This window comes from Arachis hypogaea, chromosome 12 (genome assembly GCF_003086295.3).
Source record: "Arachis hypogaea cultivar Tifrunner chromosome 12, arahy.Tifrunner.gnm2.J5K5, whole genome shotgun sequence".
NCBI lineage: Eukaryota > Viridiplantae > Streptophyta > Magnoliopsida > Fabales > Fabaceae > Arachis > Arachis hypogaea.
The window spans coordinates 116,312,070-116,332,766 of NC_092047.1; the positions used below are offsets into that span (position 1 = coordinate 116,312,070).

Sequence of the window (20,697 nt, forward strand, 5' to 3'; positions counted from 1 at the left end):
GTTGCATGGTTTCTAACAAGTGTAGTTGCTAGTTAGTGTTATTTTTCTTCTTCTTCTTCTTCTCAACCTAAAACCCTTGTTCGTAAACCCTGAATCCGTGTTCTAAACGCAGCGCTGAGAAACATAATAGAAGATGGCACCGAACTCGAAAAAATGGCAGAAGAAGAAGAAGAACAGCAACAACAAAGAGAACAAGCCAAGAATGGATAAATCGTCTAAGAAAATTTCTAAACCAAAGAGGGAAGAGCAACACGACGCCGCAACGGCGAAGAAGAAGTCAGAAGCTCTAGCTTTGCAGCTGGAAGATGAAGTTCCTGATTTCCCTCGAGGTCGAAACTTCCAGAAGCTTCGTTCTATGAGTCTGGCTTTGCATTTGAGTTTGAACTTTTGCTTGGTTTGGATTGGATGTGAAGTTTTGTTTTGTTTTGCATTATATGTTTTCAGGCAGAGAAGTTCCGACGAAGCGAAAGGATGATGGAGATGACCGTGAAGTGTTTGGTTACCACGAGTTCGGTTCCGATAAAAGGAAGAAGCTGAATCAGTGGAATAGGAAGAAAGGGAAGAATACGCTGAGGAAGAGAGATGAAGCTGCAGATGATTGGGGCACGCTCTTCGGCGATACTGTCACCGGGAAATTGCCGAAGCGCGTCAATAAAATCACTCTTGGGGTAGGTTGAAGAAGCTTTGTTCAGTGGAGGAATGTTTTATTTTTCCTTCTAATTTTTATGTCAATCGAAATCTTACTACTTAGTAGTAATTTAGTTTATATGTCTAAATTATGTTGAATTATTTGTGCCGCTTTTGAGAGTGGAAAATTTAGAGTGCAGTTCCTAAAAAGCGGTGCATATAGTATACATGTCAATCAGCTGCATCTGCAAAATATGGAAATTCTGAGTATGTGTTGGTGAGATGACGAATTAACTTAACTGTTGAAAGACTAAATTTTTAAAAAATCTTTTGTGTACATTGATATGCCTGATCTTTCTTTCATAGAGTTCAAAATCATGCTGTATTCTTACTCTTTACAAATACCATTTATTTGAATTGAGTGGCTTCTGCTATACCGAATTATTATTATTGTTATTGTTATTATTATTATTATTATTATTATTATTATTATTATTAGTCTGTCTCTGAGTTGTGGATAAATGCTTTGATCTCATGTATGCCAGAATATAACTCCAGGAATGAAGCTTTGGGGAGCTGTTGCTGAAGTAAATGAGAAAGACCTTGTAATTAGTTTACCAGGGGGATTACGTGGTTTAGTTCATTGTTCAGATGTGGTGGATCCTATTTTTGATAATGAAATCGAGGTGTGTATAAAAGAATTTGTTTTTTCTTTTCCTTTTCAATCAAGTACGATTTTTTACCTCTCAATGTCCTTACATTTTCTGGATTAATGGTTCTATATTCTATAAGCCATTGTTGTTATTTTGCAACTAGAGCTTCTCTCTGATATGCACTTGCTGGCATCAGGTTGGGGAAAGCTTCCTTTCTAGTGTATTCTCTGTTGGACAGCTGGTTTCTTGTGTTGTAGTAAGATTGGACCATGACAACAAGGATAAAGGAAGTAGAAAAATTTGGCTTTCTTTGTGTCTTTCTTTGTTGCACAAGAACATGAACTTAGATGTTGTTCAAGAAGGCATGGTAAGCCAATTTTTTCACATACGGAAATTTTGTTGTTAACCTTTCTTTATTTATATATATAAAAGCCTCCATTTTTTTTCTGGTTTAAAGTCTCATTTCATAAGTTATTGAAGGAAAAATCTATATATATATATAAAGGGGACTGAGAAGATTTAGTATCCAACTTCCTTTTACTAAATCTCTTTGGTAAGTTTAGAGCAACTATTTTGTAGGTCATAAATGACTTGTAACGGTTTTGCACACGCTGCACACATGCTTCTTCCATTTTTATCTTTTGCCACTGGTTTTGTTGGGCTTATATTTATTTAAAAATGAATTTTGGCAACTTCTGTGCACTGTATACGTGTAGGTTCTTGATGCATATGTGAAAAGCATTGAAGATCATGGTTACATTCTTCACTTTGGTCTACCTTCTTTCACAGGATTCTTACCAAAAAATAGCTTGACTGGTAATGTCACCCGACTGTTGTGAATTCCTCTTTATCGTGTATAGCATGTTTAGGTCTTGTTCTTAATAGTTTTATCTCCCCCCCCCCCCCCCCTTTCTTTTGTTGTCTGAGAAGGCCAGGGAAATGAGGTAAAAATTGGGCAACTTATACAACGGTTGGTTAAGAGTGTTGATAAAGTTCGTAAGGTGGTTTACTTGAGTTCTGACCCAGATATAATGTCCAAAAGTGTGGTAAGATTCCTCTCTATTTGTTATGTTCAATTTTGGGCTTTTCTTTCTATCTTTATGATTCTCACGGTCTCACCTTCCCTTCTGATTGTCAGTTCCTTTGTACATTATATGCAGACCAAGGATCTTAAAGGTATATCAATTGATATTCTAGTTCCAGGGATGATGGTTAATGCACGTGTGAAGTCAATTCTTGAGAATGGCGTTATGTTGTCATTTCTCACATACTTCACTGGAACTGTAAGCCTATCCTAACTTTGTCTGTAAAGGCATACAGTATACTTAGAGCCAATAAATTTTCAAGACAAACCCAGTGCATTTAAGAGTTAAGTTTTGGAACTTTTCCATTGCAGGTTGATCTGTTTCACTTGCAAACAAGCTATCCTACAAAAAACTGGAAGGATTTATACAGTGAATCTCAGAAGGTACTTTTGATTTTGATATTTGTATGCAGTGAATGCAACTTGTTTTGCACTGAAATACAACTGTTACATCTGCCAAAAAAGAAACTGAGAAAATAAAAGCTTAGAGCCTATTTGATTTGATAAAATGTTTTCTACTTTTAGGATTTTGTAAAGAAAAAAAATTGAGAATAGTAAAACAATGCAATCCTGTATTCGGTTTTTATTTCCTGGTTTCACTTTTTTTCTTCATACACACACAAATAAAAACTGAAAAAAGAAAATGAAAACACAAACCAAAGATATTTTAAGAAAAGCAATACAGTAGTAGGTAAATGCAGTTTAGAATGCTTTTTCATTGACATCTGGAGTTAAAGTATGACACTTTTTTTTTTTTGTTGGGTGAGATCTTTTCCTCTTAGAAAGAGAAAGTCTCCTTGTTTTATTCATATTCACTCTTCACTTAGAAACCAATGTTTCATACTCATCATTTGTTGACATGCTAGGATTTTCATTTTCGTTGTAATACATTGCTAAGTTAACTTTGTTGTTTCTTGTACTTGTAGCTTCATATTTTAATTCTTCATCATGAGAGGTGTCTTCACACAAGTTCAAGGACATGACTTTTTTGTTTATGGTCTATGATGTTGTGCGATCATGCTATTGGCTATTACTTCCACTGGAAGTTACATAAGTTCCTTGTTATTTTTCTAGGTTATTGCTCGAATTCTATTTATTGATCCATCAAGTAGAGCTGTTGGCTTGACACTTAATCCACATCTTGTTCATAACAAGATTCCTCCCTTTGTAAGTATATGAATCATATATGTTGGTGCTTCTTGGTGTGGGTGTTTCACGTAATGTGGAATTAATAGTTTTCTTATCCATTCCTTTTTCCTCTATTATTAACCTGCAAATGTATTTGTTCTGTCACATTTCTTGTTTAATATTTCCCGGTTCAGATTATGGATATTCAGAATTGAAGATAATATTCTCTCACAAAAAAAAGAAACAAAAAAAAGAAAAAAGAAAAACAAATGCTGTGAAGTAATACCAATTTAGTGGCGCAAGTCCCCCCTCCATTTATTAGCGAAGTCCAAAAGTGAATGTGCCTTTTAATGTAATCAACTCTTGTGCAGCATGTTAACATTGGAGATATATATGATGAGTCTAAAGTTGTCAGGGTAGATAGAGGAGCCGGATTGTTCCTTGAAGTTCCTTCAATTCCAGAGTCAGCTCCTGCTTTTGTCAGTGTATGTATTTTCTCGACTAGTATTAATGATACAAAGTGCAGTTCTTTCATTACAGATGAGAATCAAGTCAGCTAACTATTGTGATTAAGGCTTACCACATTACACAAAATGTGAATGATAATTAAAATTGATCTTGACAGATTGTTGATTTTGATGAGGAAGAGATCCAAAAGCTTGAGAAAAAGTACAAGGAAGGTAATCATGTTCGAGTTCGTATTCAGGGATTAAGGCTTTTGGAAGGACTTGCTATAGGAAGTTTGAAGGTTGTCATTCTGCTTCCATCTTCTAAGTTGAAGATGATAGTTCAATTATTGCAATGCTTTTTGCGTTAGCATTACTCTTCCGCTATGTATTCTGTATCTAACTATTTGACTATTTGTATATTTCGGTATCATTTTTAGTGATATGATTTCCTGAATTTCATATCATGCAGCCTAGTGCTCTTGAAGAATCTGTGTTCACTCATTCTGATGCAATGCCAGGGATGGTAGTGAAGGCTAAGATTGTCAGGGTTGACGGCGATCATGCTATAGTGCAAATTCCTGGGGGTGTGAAGGCACTCTGTCCTCTTAATCATATGTCTGAATTAGATATTACAAAGCCTCGAAAGAAATTCAAGGTTTCATTCTAGTTATATATGTGCTTTTTAGCATTGTCATTTTTTCTTATGTATAGGCCATAAGTCTCTCATCGGGGCAGACTAAACATTTTCATAACTGAATCCTCTGGCTGGATTTTGGTACAGGTGGGAGCGGAATTAGTATTTCGTGTGCTTGGTCGCAAAAAGAAAATGGTGACGGTTACACACAAAAAAACTCTTGTATGTTCGATAGTACAAACCTTCTTTCCTCTTCCACTTTGTTCAATTATGTAGGATTTACAAAAAAAACCACACACACAAATATTTTGCTAAAAAAAATTGTTATGTATGGAATACAAAAAAGAAGGTTCACAAGAAATAAAGCAGACCCTTAGCAAGTGTTCACCGAACCTTTCAAAGGAACCACATGCAATGAATCAAAATCATCAGAAGTATCGGTCTCACATATTCAATTCTGATTCAGATATATGGCCCTTTTACAGGTTAAATCGAAACTGCCGATTATTAGTTCATTTACGGATGCAACTGAGGGTTTGATAACTCATGGATGGATAACAAAGATTGAAGCCCATGGATGTTTTGTGCGGTTTTACAATGGGGTTCAAGGATTTGCTCCGAGGCAAGTCTTACTATTTATCTGTTCTACAAATTTAAAACCTCCAATCTGTGACCAGAATTGGTTACTGTTGCTTCCTGAGTAATATATGATCTTCTTTTAAGAACATGAATTTCATCTTCATTTCTTCACCTTTCTGACTTTTTCATGATAAACATCATATTTGAGATGTACATAAGTTCACATGCCATTGATTTATTGTTGGAATATTCAAAATCAGTCAGTTTTTCTTATTTCCATAACAAGGTAAATTATATGTTAGGCAATTTCATTTGAATCCCTTATCAGATACATTCCTTCTAGTTTATTTTTGTATTTTAGGCTTGCCTTTGTGCTAGTCAATTGTGGGGTGGGGGGGGATTAATGTTCTCTCTTATCATATGTGACTGTGAGTGTATGTGTTCTTCAACACCCCCCCCCCCTCCTCGTGGAAAAAAAATGAAGGACTTGTTATAATTCGATGTATTATTTTGATTAAAGTGCAGGTCTGAACTTGGATTAGAGCCAGGAGTTGATCCTGGTGCAGTTTATAATGTTGGACAAGTTGTCAAATGCCGTGTAATAAGCTCCATTTCTGCTTTACGGAGGATCAACCTTAGTTTCATAATAAAGCCCAAAAGGTATGATTCTCTTTACTTTCTCTATCCCACTTTTACTCTCAGTTTGATTTAAATTGATTTATTTACTAGTGGCTGCACTTTCTGGAGGATATCTTATCTTACCTACCAAATGTTAAAAATGCAACTTATGCATTCAAGATTTATGTGAATCTATCTGCTGATTTGATGTAGCTAACACCAACAAACGGGATTAGGCCTATTTGTTGTAGTTGTTATGTTAACTTATTAGATGGATGTCCAGCTATGATTAACGCAACACTTCAAAATTGCAGGGTTGCGGAGGAGGATAAGGTTAGGTTGGGCAGCCTTGTTTCTGGAGTTATTGACAGAATAACAACAAATTCTGTAGTTGTTTATGTCAATGCAAGTGGTTTTTCGTGGGGTACCATATCTTTGGAACACTTGGCAGATCATCTTGGTATGATTTGTTTATTCATGATATAGGCTTTCCATTGCTCTGTAAAAAATTGCATTGCTGATTATAGCCATGTTTCATGCAGGGCAAGCTAATTTGATGAAATCTGGATTAAAACCTGGATATAGTTTTGATCAACTACTGGTTCTAGGTATGTTTGACACCTATAGCAGTTTGTTTCTGTGCATTTTTAGCGGCTTGTTTCTCTCCCGTTGCATTTTCCGCCCTGAGTCTCTTTCATTGGTGGTACCACACTCTCCGGGGCCTATCTGGTTGGCATGCATCATTCTAGCCATCATTCTTGCTCTCTTACCTTAGAGCATAAGTATCTTGTCTCCTTAGCAGTCAGCAGTGTTTGGGATTCCTCATTTTGTTTTTTGGCCTGATCTTTCCAGGTCTTTTTTGAGAGGCCTTTCACCCACTTAACTAGACCATTATATTGAATTTTTTGTGGCGTTTCCTTTTTTTGTTTTCTTTGTAAGTTGAGTAGTTAGATGCTTCAGCATCAAGCAGATTGTTCCATTATCATATATAAAGTTGGTAAGGTATCTCGCTAACTTGTGATTGATTTTTTTTTTGAATTCCTAAAATCAATGTAGATATTAAGGGGAGCAATTTGATTCTATCTGCCAAAAGTTCGCTTATTAAATCTGCTCAGCAGATTCCTTCAGATATTAGTCAGATGCATCTGAACTCTGTTGTGCATGTAAGTCGACATATATGAATTTCTTTTTGTACAATTTTTGTTATACGCATGTCATTTTATTATTGTTGTTGTTGTTGTTTCTTGCTTGCTATGATCAATTGATTGAATCTTGTCTGGAGCAGGGCTACATTTGCAACATAAATGAGGCTGGCTGCTTTGTCCGTTTCCTTGGTTCCTTTACAGGTTTGGCTCCATCGAAAAAGGTATTCATTCCTATGACTGCCTTCTTGCCTTATTTTCTTTTTCTCCTGTTTATTTATGTTCGTATTCTCCATATGATAGTCTGATCTTATGACTGAGTTTTGTATAGGCTGCTGATGACCAGAAAACCAATATTCTAGAAGCCTATCAGATTGGGCAATCCGTCCGCAGTAATGTGTCCGAGGTTGGTATACTTCGGGTGGTAAATTCAATATTTGCAAACACCTAATGCAGGTTAAATAATATTTAATCTTTAATTTGTTTGTTCTTCAGATCAATACTGAAAGAGGCAGAGTAACACTCTCACTAAAGCAAACATTATGTTCTTCTACAGATGCATCCTTTCTTCAAGACTACTTTATTATGGATGAAAAGGCATGGATATTTAGTTAATCACCACATACCCCTAATATTATTTTTATGCAATGTCATTTATAATTTTAAATTCTAATATATATGTTATACATTGTATACAACTTGTTCATGCACACGTGCATGGTTACCCTTGTTTATAGATGCAATAATGAAGTATCAGTGTAATAACAGGTAATGTGTTAGTGCATTACAATTACCGCCCGGGTCCAATATTTTAACAAAATTGGTGTAGTTTGCCTATGTTATTGCTCATCTACATTTGATTTTATTGTTTTTTAATCTACAAAAGTTAAAAACTCATTTTGACATACTTGCTGTTTCTCAAAAGTTAAAAAAGAGAACAAAAACTTATTTGTTCTCTTTTTTCTTTTTTCTTTTTTTTTTTGGGGTGGGGGGTGGTTGAAAGAAGGAGACCTCTAAATATTTTAATTTGCACTTCCTGTCTCTCTGCTTTTTCCTGTAGCAGTCTTTGTAACAGTCTGTGTTTTAATATAATAACATTTCCTAAATGTTTATATCTATGTTCTGTGATTTTTTTATTAGCCTGTTGTCATCATATTTTTCTCTCTGATTTCCTCTCAGGAATCACTATTACATCAACCCCTTATGTAATGCATCTAATCCTCTGTGTCTCTGAACGTAGATTTCTAAGCTGCAAAACATGGGCTATGGTGCATCTGATTTGAAGTGGGATGAAGGATTTAGCTTTGGTGCAGTTGCTGAAGGTAAAGTCGAGGATGTTAAAGATGTGGGAATTGTTGTAAGCTTTGAGAAGTATAATGATGTTTTCGGTTTTATCACCACTTACCAGTGTAAGTTCCTCATCTATGTCATTTAGTTACCGAGCATTACAAGTTGGGTGATTCTTAGTTAAGTGCAGCTACTACTACTTATTGCAATATAATCTTGTAGTGGCAGGAACTACCTTGGCGAAAGGCTCTGTTGTGAAAGCAGTGGTTCTTGATGTTGCGAAAGCAGAACGGCTTGTAGATTTAACTCTAAAACCAGAATTCGTTAAAAGATCTGAAGAAAGAAGCTCCATAAGTCATTCCACCAAAAAGGTTCAGCTTACTCTCCCTGCTGTTTTACATTTGTGTTGAACATGGCTAAGAAGAGTTGAGATAAAATTTTAATGAAAATTTAATGGCATGGAGACCAGAGATTTAGTTCTCTCTCTGTCTCTATTATGTTCTTTCTTCTCTATAATCCTGGTTTGTCCACCACAGATAGAAAAGAGATGGGGTTTTATATTTGGTTATCGGTAAGGTCTTTTTTCCCTGAATGGGAGGCCTGTTGCATGAGTCCCCTACCATCATTCCTTCTTGACTATTTGTCCATATTAATGTCATGCATGCCTTCTATACCAGAAACGTCGAAGAGAGTCACTGAAGGACTTGGTGTTGCATCAGACAGTAAATGCAGTAGTGGAGATTGTCAAAGAAAACTACTTGGCAAGTGTTCACATTTTCATTCAAGTTAGCCTTCTAGTGAAGGTTTTCTTTTTTTTTTTTTTTGCTGTTTTCTAAATGCATATTAACGTCCTATATCTAAATTTTTATCTCCAAATCAGGTCGTATCAATACCGGAGAATAATTACATCATAGGATATGCATCCGTTTCTGACTATAATACTCAAAGGTTCCCCCAGAAAAAGTTCCTAAATGGACAGAGGTGAGGAAAATGGGTTGAAGCTATTTGCTCGTCCATTCATGTTTATTTTATCCTGTTCTACCATGGCATTAGAATTGCTATGTATTAGTGTTATCATCGTGCAAACCCTCACTTCTCTCCTTCATGCCGGTTGATGCTTAGGAGAATTCTGATTGAATATGGTAATTGGTATTTGAGAATGTTCATGTCCAACAACGGGTATTGAAATGTCACTGGAGTATATTAGACATGATTTTTTGAATATATTTCAACGGTTTAAAAGATGACGTATATGCACTTTTATGCATTCCATTTTTTGTTGAAATTTTATGTTTCTTAATTATAATGCTTCACCTCATACTTAGCATGATTTACTTGGTCAGTGTTGTGGCTACTGTTATGGCTTTTCCAAGTCCTGAAACTTCAGGAAGGTTGCTTTTACTTCTTAATGATGCTAACGAGACATCTAGTTCCAAAAGAGCGAAGAAAAGGTCCATCTATAATGTTGGGTCTCTGGTTGAGGCAGAGGTATGTGGGTTTGTTTTGTTCATTGATCTTGTTGATTCTTTATTGTCATTTTCATATGCTATCTCTTGTAGTCTTTGGTCTTGTGATCGTGGCTAGAATTTCTTATTCAAATTTTTGTAGTCTTTGGTCTTGTGACTTGTACACTAAAGGAACGTGTTTCATGAATTTTCGCAGATTACTGAAATCAGATCTCTTGAACTTAAAGTTAAGTTCGGCATTGGTCTACATGGCAGGGTGCACATATCGGAGGTACTTCTGTTTTGCTTCTTGTTTCTATTTGAATTAGCATTTTCATTTGTAGTTTTGTTATCTAGAACGGGTAGCCCAATGTATGGGGCTTCCACCATCCTCCTATTGTAGACATGTCTCAATGCTTATCCCATTTCTCGTTTGCTTATTATTAGCATATTTATAACTACTCTTTTTCCTATCTTCTGGCAGGTACACGATGATGTAAATGATTTAGAAAATCCGTTTTCCTGCTATAAAATAGGGCAAACAGTGACAGCAAGAATTGTTGCAAAGCCTAATGAAAAACATAGCTACAGAAAGGGCTCACAGTGGGAGTTGTCAGTCAAACCTAAAATAATTGCAGGCAAGTTTTTCCTAGTAAATTGAAAAGGATATGAATTATTGAAAATTTTGGCCACTGCACAAGTAGGGGGATATAGATTAAGGCTTGTGAACTTCAATGACTAGTAATTTGTTTTTGTTCTGAATGCAGCAACATAGTGTGCAGTATCATTTCGTATCTGAAGTATTTACTGACATCAGTTATTTGTTAATTGCAAATTAGGCAATTCCATTTTCTCTCCCACTTTTGTTTAGCTTTGGTTTGGTATTCTATGTTGCAATTTGGGAATCCTGTCTATTTAATTTTTTTCCTTAAAAAAAACATTGGTCTTTTATTAATGTTAAATTTTCTCATTATCTTTCAATTTTTAGTATTTAATCCTCTAATTCAATGCAGGTTCCAGTGACATTGGAGAAAATGAATCTGGTAATCTTGACTTTGAAATTGGGCAATGTGTTGCTGGTTATGTATATAAAGTAGAAAGTGAATGGGTCTGGTTGGCGATATCTCGCAATGTTAGTGCCCAGCTACATGTTCTTGATAGTGCTTTTGAACCCAGAGAGCTTCAAGATTTCCAGAATCGATTTCATGTTGGACAACTTGTTTCTGGTTATGTTGTGAGTATTAACTTGGACAAGAAACTAATGCGGTTAATTCAACGTCCCTTATCTACTCTCCCGTGCAGAACTAGTGATGAGCCACAAAACAATGTTGTGCATGCGGAATTAACAATGTATATTCATGAAGGAGATATTTTAGGCGGTAGGATTTCTAAAATACTTTCAGGTGTTGGTGGGTTGCTTGTCCAAATTGGTCCATATATCTATGGGAAGGTCCACTTTACTGAGCTCACAGATACATGGGTGCCTGACCCATTATCTGGATATCATGAAGGGCAGTTTGTCAAATGTGTAGTTCTTGAAGTCAGTCAAACTGTCAGGGGTACTGTTCATGTTGACTTATCATTACGTTCTTCAAGAGGGATGCTTTCTCAAGATTCTGAAGATGTTCAAAGCACTGGGTAAGTAACTACTAATCCATAGCCCGTTATTTATTGCAGTCACTATTAAATTCACGTGTCTGAACTCTGAATGCGTCTTAATATATGTATTTGTTTTTCTTTCATTTGTACAATTAAAATTATTCAGTGTATCCTTTTTCAGACATTAAGAACATATATTCCCTCATTCATATCCCAACAAATCAATTCATCTCAACTTTATCATTTGTTGGGAAGTTCTTTTGTAGTCTGCCTATATAATGTAGTTTTTTATAAAAGGACTATCCTCCTCTTGAATGGCTTTACTTTGGATGTATATTCTTTACCTATGCTAATTAATCTATACTTTGAAATTAAACAACTCTTTTTCCGTCAAATTTGATTTTGAATCACAATATCTATGGTATGGATCTTGAAAGAATTGATTTTCTGTTCTTGTGTATGTTTGCTGCATGCGTACACTTTTGAATTTATTGCAATGATGGGTAAATTTTGTTTATCTATTTTTTAATATGGATACGATTTCTATGACATTCTTCTATTAATAATGTTGTTGTTATTGTTGATTGTGTTGAATATTATTAATAATGGTTTCTCAGGCATGATAATGGTAAATGTGTGGAGATGATTGAAGATATTCATCCTGATATGGTTGTAAAGGTACTAGTTTCATTTCTTCTGAAGTTATTATTGATTGCCTTCTTTCTAGGGCTGTGCTTGAGCTTCTTTAATCTGGGATATGCACTTAGTCTTGTTAGATGGAGTTTAAGCTGTTAAAAGCTGGTAGTAACCGTAGTATTCATCATTTACATGGCTAGTGATACTCTGTTATTTTGAGGTGCCAAATATTATCTCTGTATAAAAACTTAGATGATTTTTGAAGATGAAAATTTTTAATGGGCTATCATTTGCTATTGCTTTTTAAATTGTTACTCTTTAAAGGATTGTTCTTCACTTATGTGCTTGAGTTGAACTTTTCTTCATGATAACTTTACATGATTGTTGGGATTAATTTTTCGATGTTGCCTTCATTTTCTTATTCAATTTTGTTGGGAAGCTGAGATGTACAACTTGAATGGCTAAATGAAGCAACATCAGATACTTGTTACAAATAAAGATAACCCCTTGGAGATTGGGAGTTTTGATGATTTTGCTCAACTTACCTTTTACGTTGTATTTAGTTCATGACTAAATGGATTCCTTAATTTTGTAATATTTTTTTCTCTTCTGCAATTTCCTTCTGTATAAAGAGTACATTAACCTTTTCTAAATGCAAGTGCTCTTTTTTTTTTTGGTGATTATCTTGTGATATATAATGTTTTGCATTTTGATTACACGATGACCTAAAATTCTCTAGTTACCATATCTCTTTAAAAAACTAAAGTTTCATTTGTAGTATTTTTTTTGTCTATTTTAAGAATGTCTTGGTGTAATAGATTGTGAATTTGACTTTATCAGCCACTCAAATATATAAATAGGATTGGTGCAGTACGTGATTGCTAGTTGCTGTTGATTTAAATATATTGATGAAGGTTCCGAGACTTAATTTCAAAACCATATTACTTTTCGATTTTTTATTTGTATACTTAATAAGATTCATAAAGCAGTTGCAAAACTTCTAAATCAGTAATGCTATTTCACCTGTTGTAAAATTGGTACTTTTAAGTGTTGCTCTCTGTGATGATCTGCCATCTTGAGATTTGGTTGCTAAATCTAAGTGTGGATTGTGGTGTGAGTTGTTTGTTTTTTCTCTTTGAACTTTTACCTGAACATTGGATTTCATAATTTGGATTAAGGTTTTTATTTGAATAAATGTCTTCTTTTGGCTAGGGTTATGTTAAGAATGTCACACCAAAAGGTTGCTTCATTTCACTTTCACGAAAGATTGATGCGAAAATTCTTCTATGTAATTTGTCCAATGAGTTTGTCAAAGATCCTGAGAAAGAATTTCCTGTTGGAAAGCTTGTAGTTGGCAGGTAAGCATCTCACATTTTGTTTCTCTCCATTTTCTAATATGATGTAAATGAAGAGATGTACTAAGATTGCAACTAACAGGGTTATATCCGTGGAGCCCCCTTTAAATCGTGTTGAAGTTACATTGAGGACATCAAGTGGTCCCAGGAAATCCAATTTTGAAATTCTGGATTTGAGTAAACTTCAAGTTGGAGATGTAATATCTGGAAGGATTAAGCGTATTGAGCCGTATGGTTTATTCATTACAGTTGATGACACAAACATGGTATTTTGACATTCTTTGAATCGATTTGTGGTCCATGTATTTGTAATATGAAATCTTGTGGTCAAGTTAAAATGTATTCTATCATTCTCGTGCTTTTTTAGAAAAAAAAAGAAAATATTAGTGATAACTTGGTTCTGTTAACTCACTTTGATATGCTCCTTCGATGTTTAGGTTGGATTGTGCCATATATCAGAAGTTTCTGATGATACTATTGAGAACATTGAAACAGAGTATAGAGTTGGACAGCATGTAAATGCAAGAGTATTGAAGGTAATTCATGTCCATAAACTTCAAGTATGATATTGGAAATAGCCTTCTTCGTGTGCTTTAATTGGCACCAAAACTTCTACCCAGTTAAAGCGAATAGCTCCATGTATGTTGTATGCTTGGAAAGGTCTAGCTTGAAAATCTATCTATATTTTCTGTAACTTATTCATCTCCAGTCAGGTTATGTGTTAATGGTTCAGGTGCGCATTATAATGAAGACAGAATGGTTTAATTTGTTCTCAATATATATATTTTTTTATAAAAGATGAATCTTTTGTAACACAGTTATGCTATTTATTAACTTATTTAGACTCTAAACCATCCAATTTATCTCAAAATTTGGTCCACCAACTAGAGTGCTAGATAACTGCCATTCAGAATTACAGACAAGTGTGTTTATTGCAAACCCTTTTTTCAATCAAACAATTGAAGCCATGCCAAAAAAATTACATAGAATCAATGAATCATGATATTGGCATCCTTGAATTTGTTGTACTACACCTCATAGCTTCATGCTTGATCAGTTTCGTTTTACATGCATTTTTCCTTATATCTTATCAGGTGGATGAAGTAAAACAGAGAATTTCTCTGGGAATGAAGAATTCATATATGAGAGATGAATATGCACATGGAATACCTTCAGATCAACAATCAGATGAACCTCTTGCTGATAGAATGACATCTATGGATTTGATGACTAGCAGTGTTCCTGGAACCTCTGATATGGAAATTTTAGATGAAATTGATCAACTCCCAATTCTTTCACGAGCAGAAGAAAGGGCGTCCATTCCACCATTAGATGTTTCCCTTGATGACTTAGACAAAATTGATATAAATAACACCAATCGTCAAAGTGAAGAGCATTCGAATGATGAAGGCATAATAGATGAAAAGAAAAAGAGGCGCGAAAAGAAAAAAGCAAAGGAAGAAAGGTCAGTGTAATACATGGAATGCTGATGTGAGTTTTTATTATTTTCAACTTTTAATACATAGCAGCCATACTTGTACAGGGAGAAACAGATAAGGGCTGCAGAGGAAAGACTACTGGAGGAGGATGTACCAAGAACAGCTGATGAGTTTGAAAAGCTGGTTAGAAGCTCTCCTAATAGCAGTTTCATCTGGATAAAATATATGGACTTCATGATTTCTTTGGCTGATGTTGAGAAAGCCCGCTCTATTGCTGAAAGGTACATACAATTGGTGCCTTGAATTTCCAACAACCCCCTCACAGACACTCCGCATAAATGGTTTGCACAGTAATTCATCATTCTGTATTTTTCCCGTCATCTGAATTTGTCGTCCTGTTCTGCTTCCAAAATTTTATAGGGCTTTGCGGACAATAAATATTAGAGAAGAGGATGAGAAGCTCAACATCTGGAAGGCTTTCTTTAATTTAGAAAATAAATTTGGAAATCCTAAAGAGGTAAGAGAGAGTGTGTGCAATTTAAATTCACTACATCGGTCTCTGATGTTCTATCTTGCTGTATCCTTACCTAAAATTCTGTATGTAGGAGGCTCTTATGAAAGTTTTTCAACGAGCTCTGCAGTACAATGATCCCAAAAAAGTATATCTAGCACTTTTGGGACTGTATGAGAGGACTGAACAACAAAACTTGGCTGATGAACTTCTCAATAAAATGACAAAGAAGTTCAAGCATTCTTGCAAGGTATTGTGTGTTCAAATAAAACAAACTTCATAATGAAAAAATGTATGCAACTTACTCTGCACTGGATTTTAGGTTTGGTTGAGACGTGTACAAAGTCTTTTGAAGCAAAACCAGGATGGAGTTCAACCTGTTATCAACCGTGCTTTGTTAAGCCTACCAAGGCGCAAGCATATTAAATTTATTTCTCAGGCAGCTATTCAAGAATTCAAGATTGGGGTTCCCGACAGAGGACGATCATTGTTCGAAGGAATTTTACGGGAATACCCAAAGAGAACAGACTTGTGGAGTGTCTATCTAGATCAAGTATACCCTTCATCACAAATATTCTGTCTATTATTACTTTATTAGTATCAATCTGAAGCTAACATTCCCCTGTACTTTTAACAGGAGATCCAACACAAAGATGCAGATGTAATTCGTGCACTTTTTGAAAGGGCAATTACTCTGAGCCTACCACCAAAGAAAATGAAGGTGTGTACTCATATACATTCCCCATCCCCGTTTACTGATCTTGGTTTTACTCTCTTTCCTTTTAGCTTAACTAGTCGTTGTTGTCTTGATTGGCAGTTTTTATTTAAAAAATATCTTGATTATGAGAAGTCCCAAGGTGATGAAGAACGAATTGAATCCGTGAAACAGAAGGCAATGGAATATGTCGAGAATACTCTGGCTTGATACAACCATCACTGCACTGGCTTCGAATTTCTCAGCTTGCAGCCATTGTTGAGTCCTTGAGTTGAGGCTAACATGTCTTCACAAATCACAGAGAAAACAAGATTTCAGTGTTTGTTGGAACAAAAAACGTGTTCACCATAATTTGACTACGTGAGAGCATGTTTAATGAGTTCGGGATAGCCATTAGATCCATCAAATGTGTACGGGAAAGAAGTGTTTTGGCCAGTCACCAAGTTTGGTGGTTAGATTGAGTATTAGAAAGGAAATAGAAACCTGTATTCTTACTATTTTTCTGCCCAGTTTTGCTTTTTCTTTTGGGCTGTAAGTTTTAGTTATCATAAATATTTTGTCCATTTGTTCATCAGCCTCATTTACCAAATTTTGCCCGTTGTCCTTCGTATTAGACGATGTAACGTTTTGAATTGTGTATTCGAATACAATTAATTTCACAGACCCCAAAAAATTAAAATGGACTGTAAATGCTCAATTTTGAGTTAAACTCCAAAGTCAGTCCTGGGATTAACGAAATGTATTGATTTAGTCTTTGACTTATCAATTGCACCGTTTAGGTTCCTAACAATGTAAAAAATTCACCGAGTTGGTCTCTTGTCTTATTTCCGGCCATTTAGATTTGCTGCCGGCAGTAACATGGCAAATCAGTGCCACGCTATATACCACAAAATAACGTATGATTTTTGACGTCGTTTAACAAGTAAGAATTACCACGCTGTATACCACAAAATAACGTTGTATGGTTTTTGACGTCGTATAACAAGTAAGAGTTAAAACTTTGTAACCTCAACCTTTGTGATCACTTCATCGTCTTTTTCTTTTTTTGAGTTTGATTGTGTACTTAAAATATAAATCTTTTTTGTACATAATTTTTAGAATGACCTACAAACATAGTAAAAAAAGAGTTAAGTTCCTCCTAAAAGTATTGGGCTAAAAGGATGGAACCCAAAAGAACACCTTAAAGAGCTGAATTTCTCTTTAGTGAGAACTATATTGGTGGAAGTGGATTGGTTGAATTTGGAGTGTAAAGGTGTCATCTAGTTAAAAGAAAACCAAACTAGATGTCCCTTCACTAATGTCACATGTCAGAAGCTTTAGTTTAACGTACGGGAATCAACTTCCTACCTTTTCAGTTGACAAGACTTGAGGTGACACGAATACCTAAAGATATCTTGGAAAAAGCAGTAAACCAAATATCAGACTAAAAAACCATTAGACAATAGATTTCCTCTTGATAATGGTTTTACACTATAAAAAGGACCTCAAGCCATCTCTGTAAGCAACCATTTTCATCCTTTACTTTCACATTCACCTTCATCCTCTTCTAAGAGCTTCTTTTCTGAAAACCTTCACCTTTACTTTCACCTTTTTCTAGACCTTTCTTATTCCTGAAGCTAGAAAACCCATCTCTTTCTCTTCCCAAAATTCCTCGCATTGTTCTTCATTTCATTCATCACCTTCACGAATAAAAACTAGTATTCAGGTGTTCCATCAGAGCACTTGACAACCATTAACCAACCCTGTCCACCTTAAACTAAAGCATGTTCATCCTCTTGTGACATTAGTGGAGGTCTCAACACTTGTTTTCCACCTCTATTTCTCATCATTAGTTCTTGTATTGCTTATTCGTCATTAATAGAAGTGTTTTTCTCACAAGTATACTTACCCTGAATCTCTCATCTTAACCTTTATTTTTCACTTAATATATTTTTCACAAAACTCACCCGAATCACTTGGCTACTCCACTGGGGAGGAACACTTCGACGTGATGGCTAGAGATCAAACGAGGTATAGAACCCCCTCACCACCTCTGTTCGCAAATCTGGAGAATATGGAGGAAGACGAGAACACCCCAGTTACTTGTAGGGAGTTGACGCGTATTCTAAAAGTCAAAGGATCGTGAAGCTGAGTTGCAAGAGTTGGAAGGAAAAAGGGAAGTTGTGGGAAGCAAGATGGAAGAATATCACCGGAGACTGGCATTAGCTTATGACAAGCACATTCGGCCCAGGGTGTTCCTAGAGGGAGATCTGATACTAAAAATCAGTAGACACAGTAATAAGGAAGATGTCTTTGCCAAAATGGGCTCCCAAATGGGAGGGTCCTTACATTGTTTCTGAGGTACACCTCAACGGACACCGCATCTTGCTGGACCCGGATCATGGAACAACCATCGGCCCCATCAATTTCAAGTACGTTAAACAGTACTATGCCTAATTTCAGTTTTAGAAGTTAGAATTTTAATTCCAAAAGGCTTCTTTATCAAGAGCCAATGTTTATGTTATATTATTCTACAAGCATCCTGCAATACATGAGAAAACTGCTTTAGCAATCATACACTCAAAAAATGTGACTGATGCATCTTAAGAAATTTGCAGTACAAAATAGTTTCAAAAAAGTGAAGTGTTCCACACTCCAAACTCCTAAAAAGAATCGAGCATAAATAGGGCAAGAAAGTTATGGGTACCTTCCTTTTTTTTTGGCCTAAAAAAAAAGCAGAAAAAAATGGCTACTGCTTTTCTTAAAATCATACACTCTCCCTGCAAAAAAAATTAATTAAAATAAATTTTTTTATTTTTAAATATCTATTTATGGTTACAAACGAACATTGCTCATAATTTTAATTCAATTTCTTTTTTTTATTTGTGATTTCATTGGAAACGTATACAAATGAGAATATAACATTCAAAGTTGTAAGGTGAAAGATCTTTATCAAAGAATCTCTATAGCTAATTCCAAAATTAGCAACCCAATATACATGGGGGCTGAGAGGGGTTAAGACAAAAACAAGAAAAGAAGAAAAAGGGTCTTACCAAGTAAGAAGACAGAGTAAAAAGACAGAGCAAAGTTGAATGTGGGAGTGTCCTTTGCCCTAAGAAAAACTCCCAATTGTTAAAGAAGACAGATGATTTGGATGGTGGTGGTGATAGCAGTGATGATACTGCGCTGTGTAAAAAATGTAAGGCCCACATCGGTTGGAGAGGGGAACGAAGCATGCCTTATAAGGGTGTGGATACCTCTCCCTAGCATGATGCGTTTTGACGAGTGAGTGTGGGGGGCTTCGGCTAGCATCCCTATCGTCAAAGGTAAAACTGTGAGGCCTTGTGTGCCAAAGCGGGCAATATCGTGCTAGCGAGTAGTCTGGGCTGTTACAGATGGTATCAGAGCCAGAACCCGGATCGATGTGCTAGCGAGTAGTCTGGGCTGTTACAGGTGTTCTCTCTCCAAACATAGTCAAAAAAGAGTTAAGTTCTTCCTAAAAGTATTGGGCTAAAAGGATGGAACCCAAAAGAACACCTTGAATAGCTGAATTTTTCTTCAATGGGAACTATATTGGTGGAAGTGGATTGATTGAATTTAGAGTGTAAAGGTGTCATCTAGTTAAAAGAAAACTAAACTAGATGTCACTTCACTAATGTCACATGTCAGGAGCTTTAGTTTAACGTGCATGAATCAACTTCCTACCTTTTCAGTTGACAAGACTTGAGGTGACACGAATACCTAAAGATATCTTGGAAAAAGCAGTAAACTAAATATCAGACTAAAAAACCATTGGACAATAGATTTCCTCTTGATAATGGTTTTACACTATAAAAAGGATCTCAAGCCACCTCTGTAAGCAACCATTTTCATCCCTTACTTTCACATTCACCTTCATCCTCTTCTAAGAGCTTCTTTTCTGAAAAACTTCACCTTCACTTTCATATTTTTCTAGACCTTTCTTATTCCTGAAGCTGAGAAGCTAGAAAACCCATCTCTTTCTCTTCCCAAAATTTCTCGCATTGTTCTTCATTTTATTCATAATAAAGACTAGTATTCAGGTGTTCCATCAGAGCACTTGACAACCATTAACCAACCCTGTCCACTTTAAACTAAAGCCTATTCATCCTCTTGTGACATTAGTGGAGGTCTCAACACTTGTTCTCCACCTCTATTTCTCATCATTAGTTCTTGTATTGCTTATTCGTCATTAATAGAAGTATTTTCCTCACAAGTATACTTACCATGAATCTCTCATCTTAGCCTTTATTTTTCACTTAATATATTTTTCACAAAACTCAACGAATCAGAGTTTAAACACTCTGTGCGATAAAATCCTATGGTCTATAACTGCTGTCTAGGGTTTGTTTGGTGGAACGATTTGGCTCGGTGGATTTTGTTAGTACCCTGAACTGTATGCACGATTGAAGTTGAGAGAAGGAGAAATGGTTATTCGCAAAACTCAATCACATAGCAGTAAGTGACATAGATAGAATAATCTTCTTGTATCCTTTTTAGTGTCATGTCACTGCCAGCGGCAAGGCTAAATGGCCGAGAATAAGGTAAGGGACTAACTCGGTGCATTTTTTACAATGTCGGGAACCTAAAGTCCTAAACGGTACAAATGATAAGTTATGTACTAAATTAATGTATTTTATGAATCTCAATGACCACTTTAAAATTTAATTCACTCAATTTTTTAATCCTTTTGTGCATATTTTTGAAATTGTGTTGAATGCCGGAATTTCTTATACATAATAATTTTTAACATTTACTTTAAGATACATTTTAGCTAAATTTATACTGTCATTATAGGT

General features: G+C 35.5%; 1 protein-coding gene across 2 annotated transcripts; it reads left to right on the top strand.

Annotated features, from left to right (window-relative positions):
* The first annotated feature begins 18 nt into the window (after nt 1–18).
* LOC112728580 (rRNA biogenesis protein RRP5) lies at nt 19–16,610 on the top strand. Of its 2 annotated transcripts, none has more exons than XM_025778775.3 (40): nt 19–329; nt 445–668; nt 1,173–1,313; nt 1,477–1,647; nt 1,997–2,096; nt 2,211–2,326; nt 2,441–2,563; nt 2,677–2,748; nt 3,439–3,531; nt 3,864–3,977; nt 4,118–4,240; nt 4,411–4,596; nt 4,723–4,797; nt 5,061–5,197; nt 5,680–5,814; nt 6,087–6,232; nt 6,315–6,380; nt 6,829–6,935; nt 7,058–7,138; nt 7,246–7,320; nt 7,410–7,511; nt 8,155–8,323; nt 8,424–8,572; nt 8,879–8,962; nt 9,082–9,182; nt 9,545–9,689; nt 9,864–9,938; nt 10,131–10,284; nt 10,660–11,284; nt 11,863–11,923; nt 13,094–13,239; nt 13,319–13,502; nt 13,674–13,772; nt 14,331–14,701; nt 14,780–14,956; nt 15,096–15,192; nt 15,281–15,436; nt 15,509–15,739; nt 15,824–15,907; nt 16,004–16,610. In XM_025778775.3, the coding sequence occupies exons 1-40, from the start codon at nt 134–136 to the stop codon at nt 16,109–16,111; spliced, it is 5,799 nt and encodes a 1,932-aa protein (XP_025634560.1). In that variant the 5' UTR covers nt 19–133; the 3' UTR covers nt 16,112–16,610. The 2 variants fall into 2 exon arrangements, with proteins under 2 accessions (XP_025634560.1, XP_025634562.1); XM_025778777.3 differs by having other exon boundaries at nt 41–329; nt 1,186–1,313.
* The last annotated feature ends 4,087 nt before the right edge of the window (nt 16,611–20,697 follow it).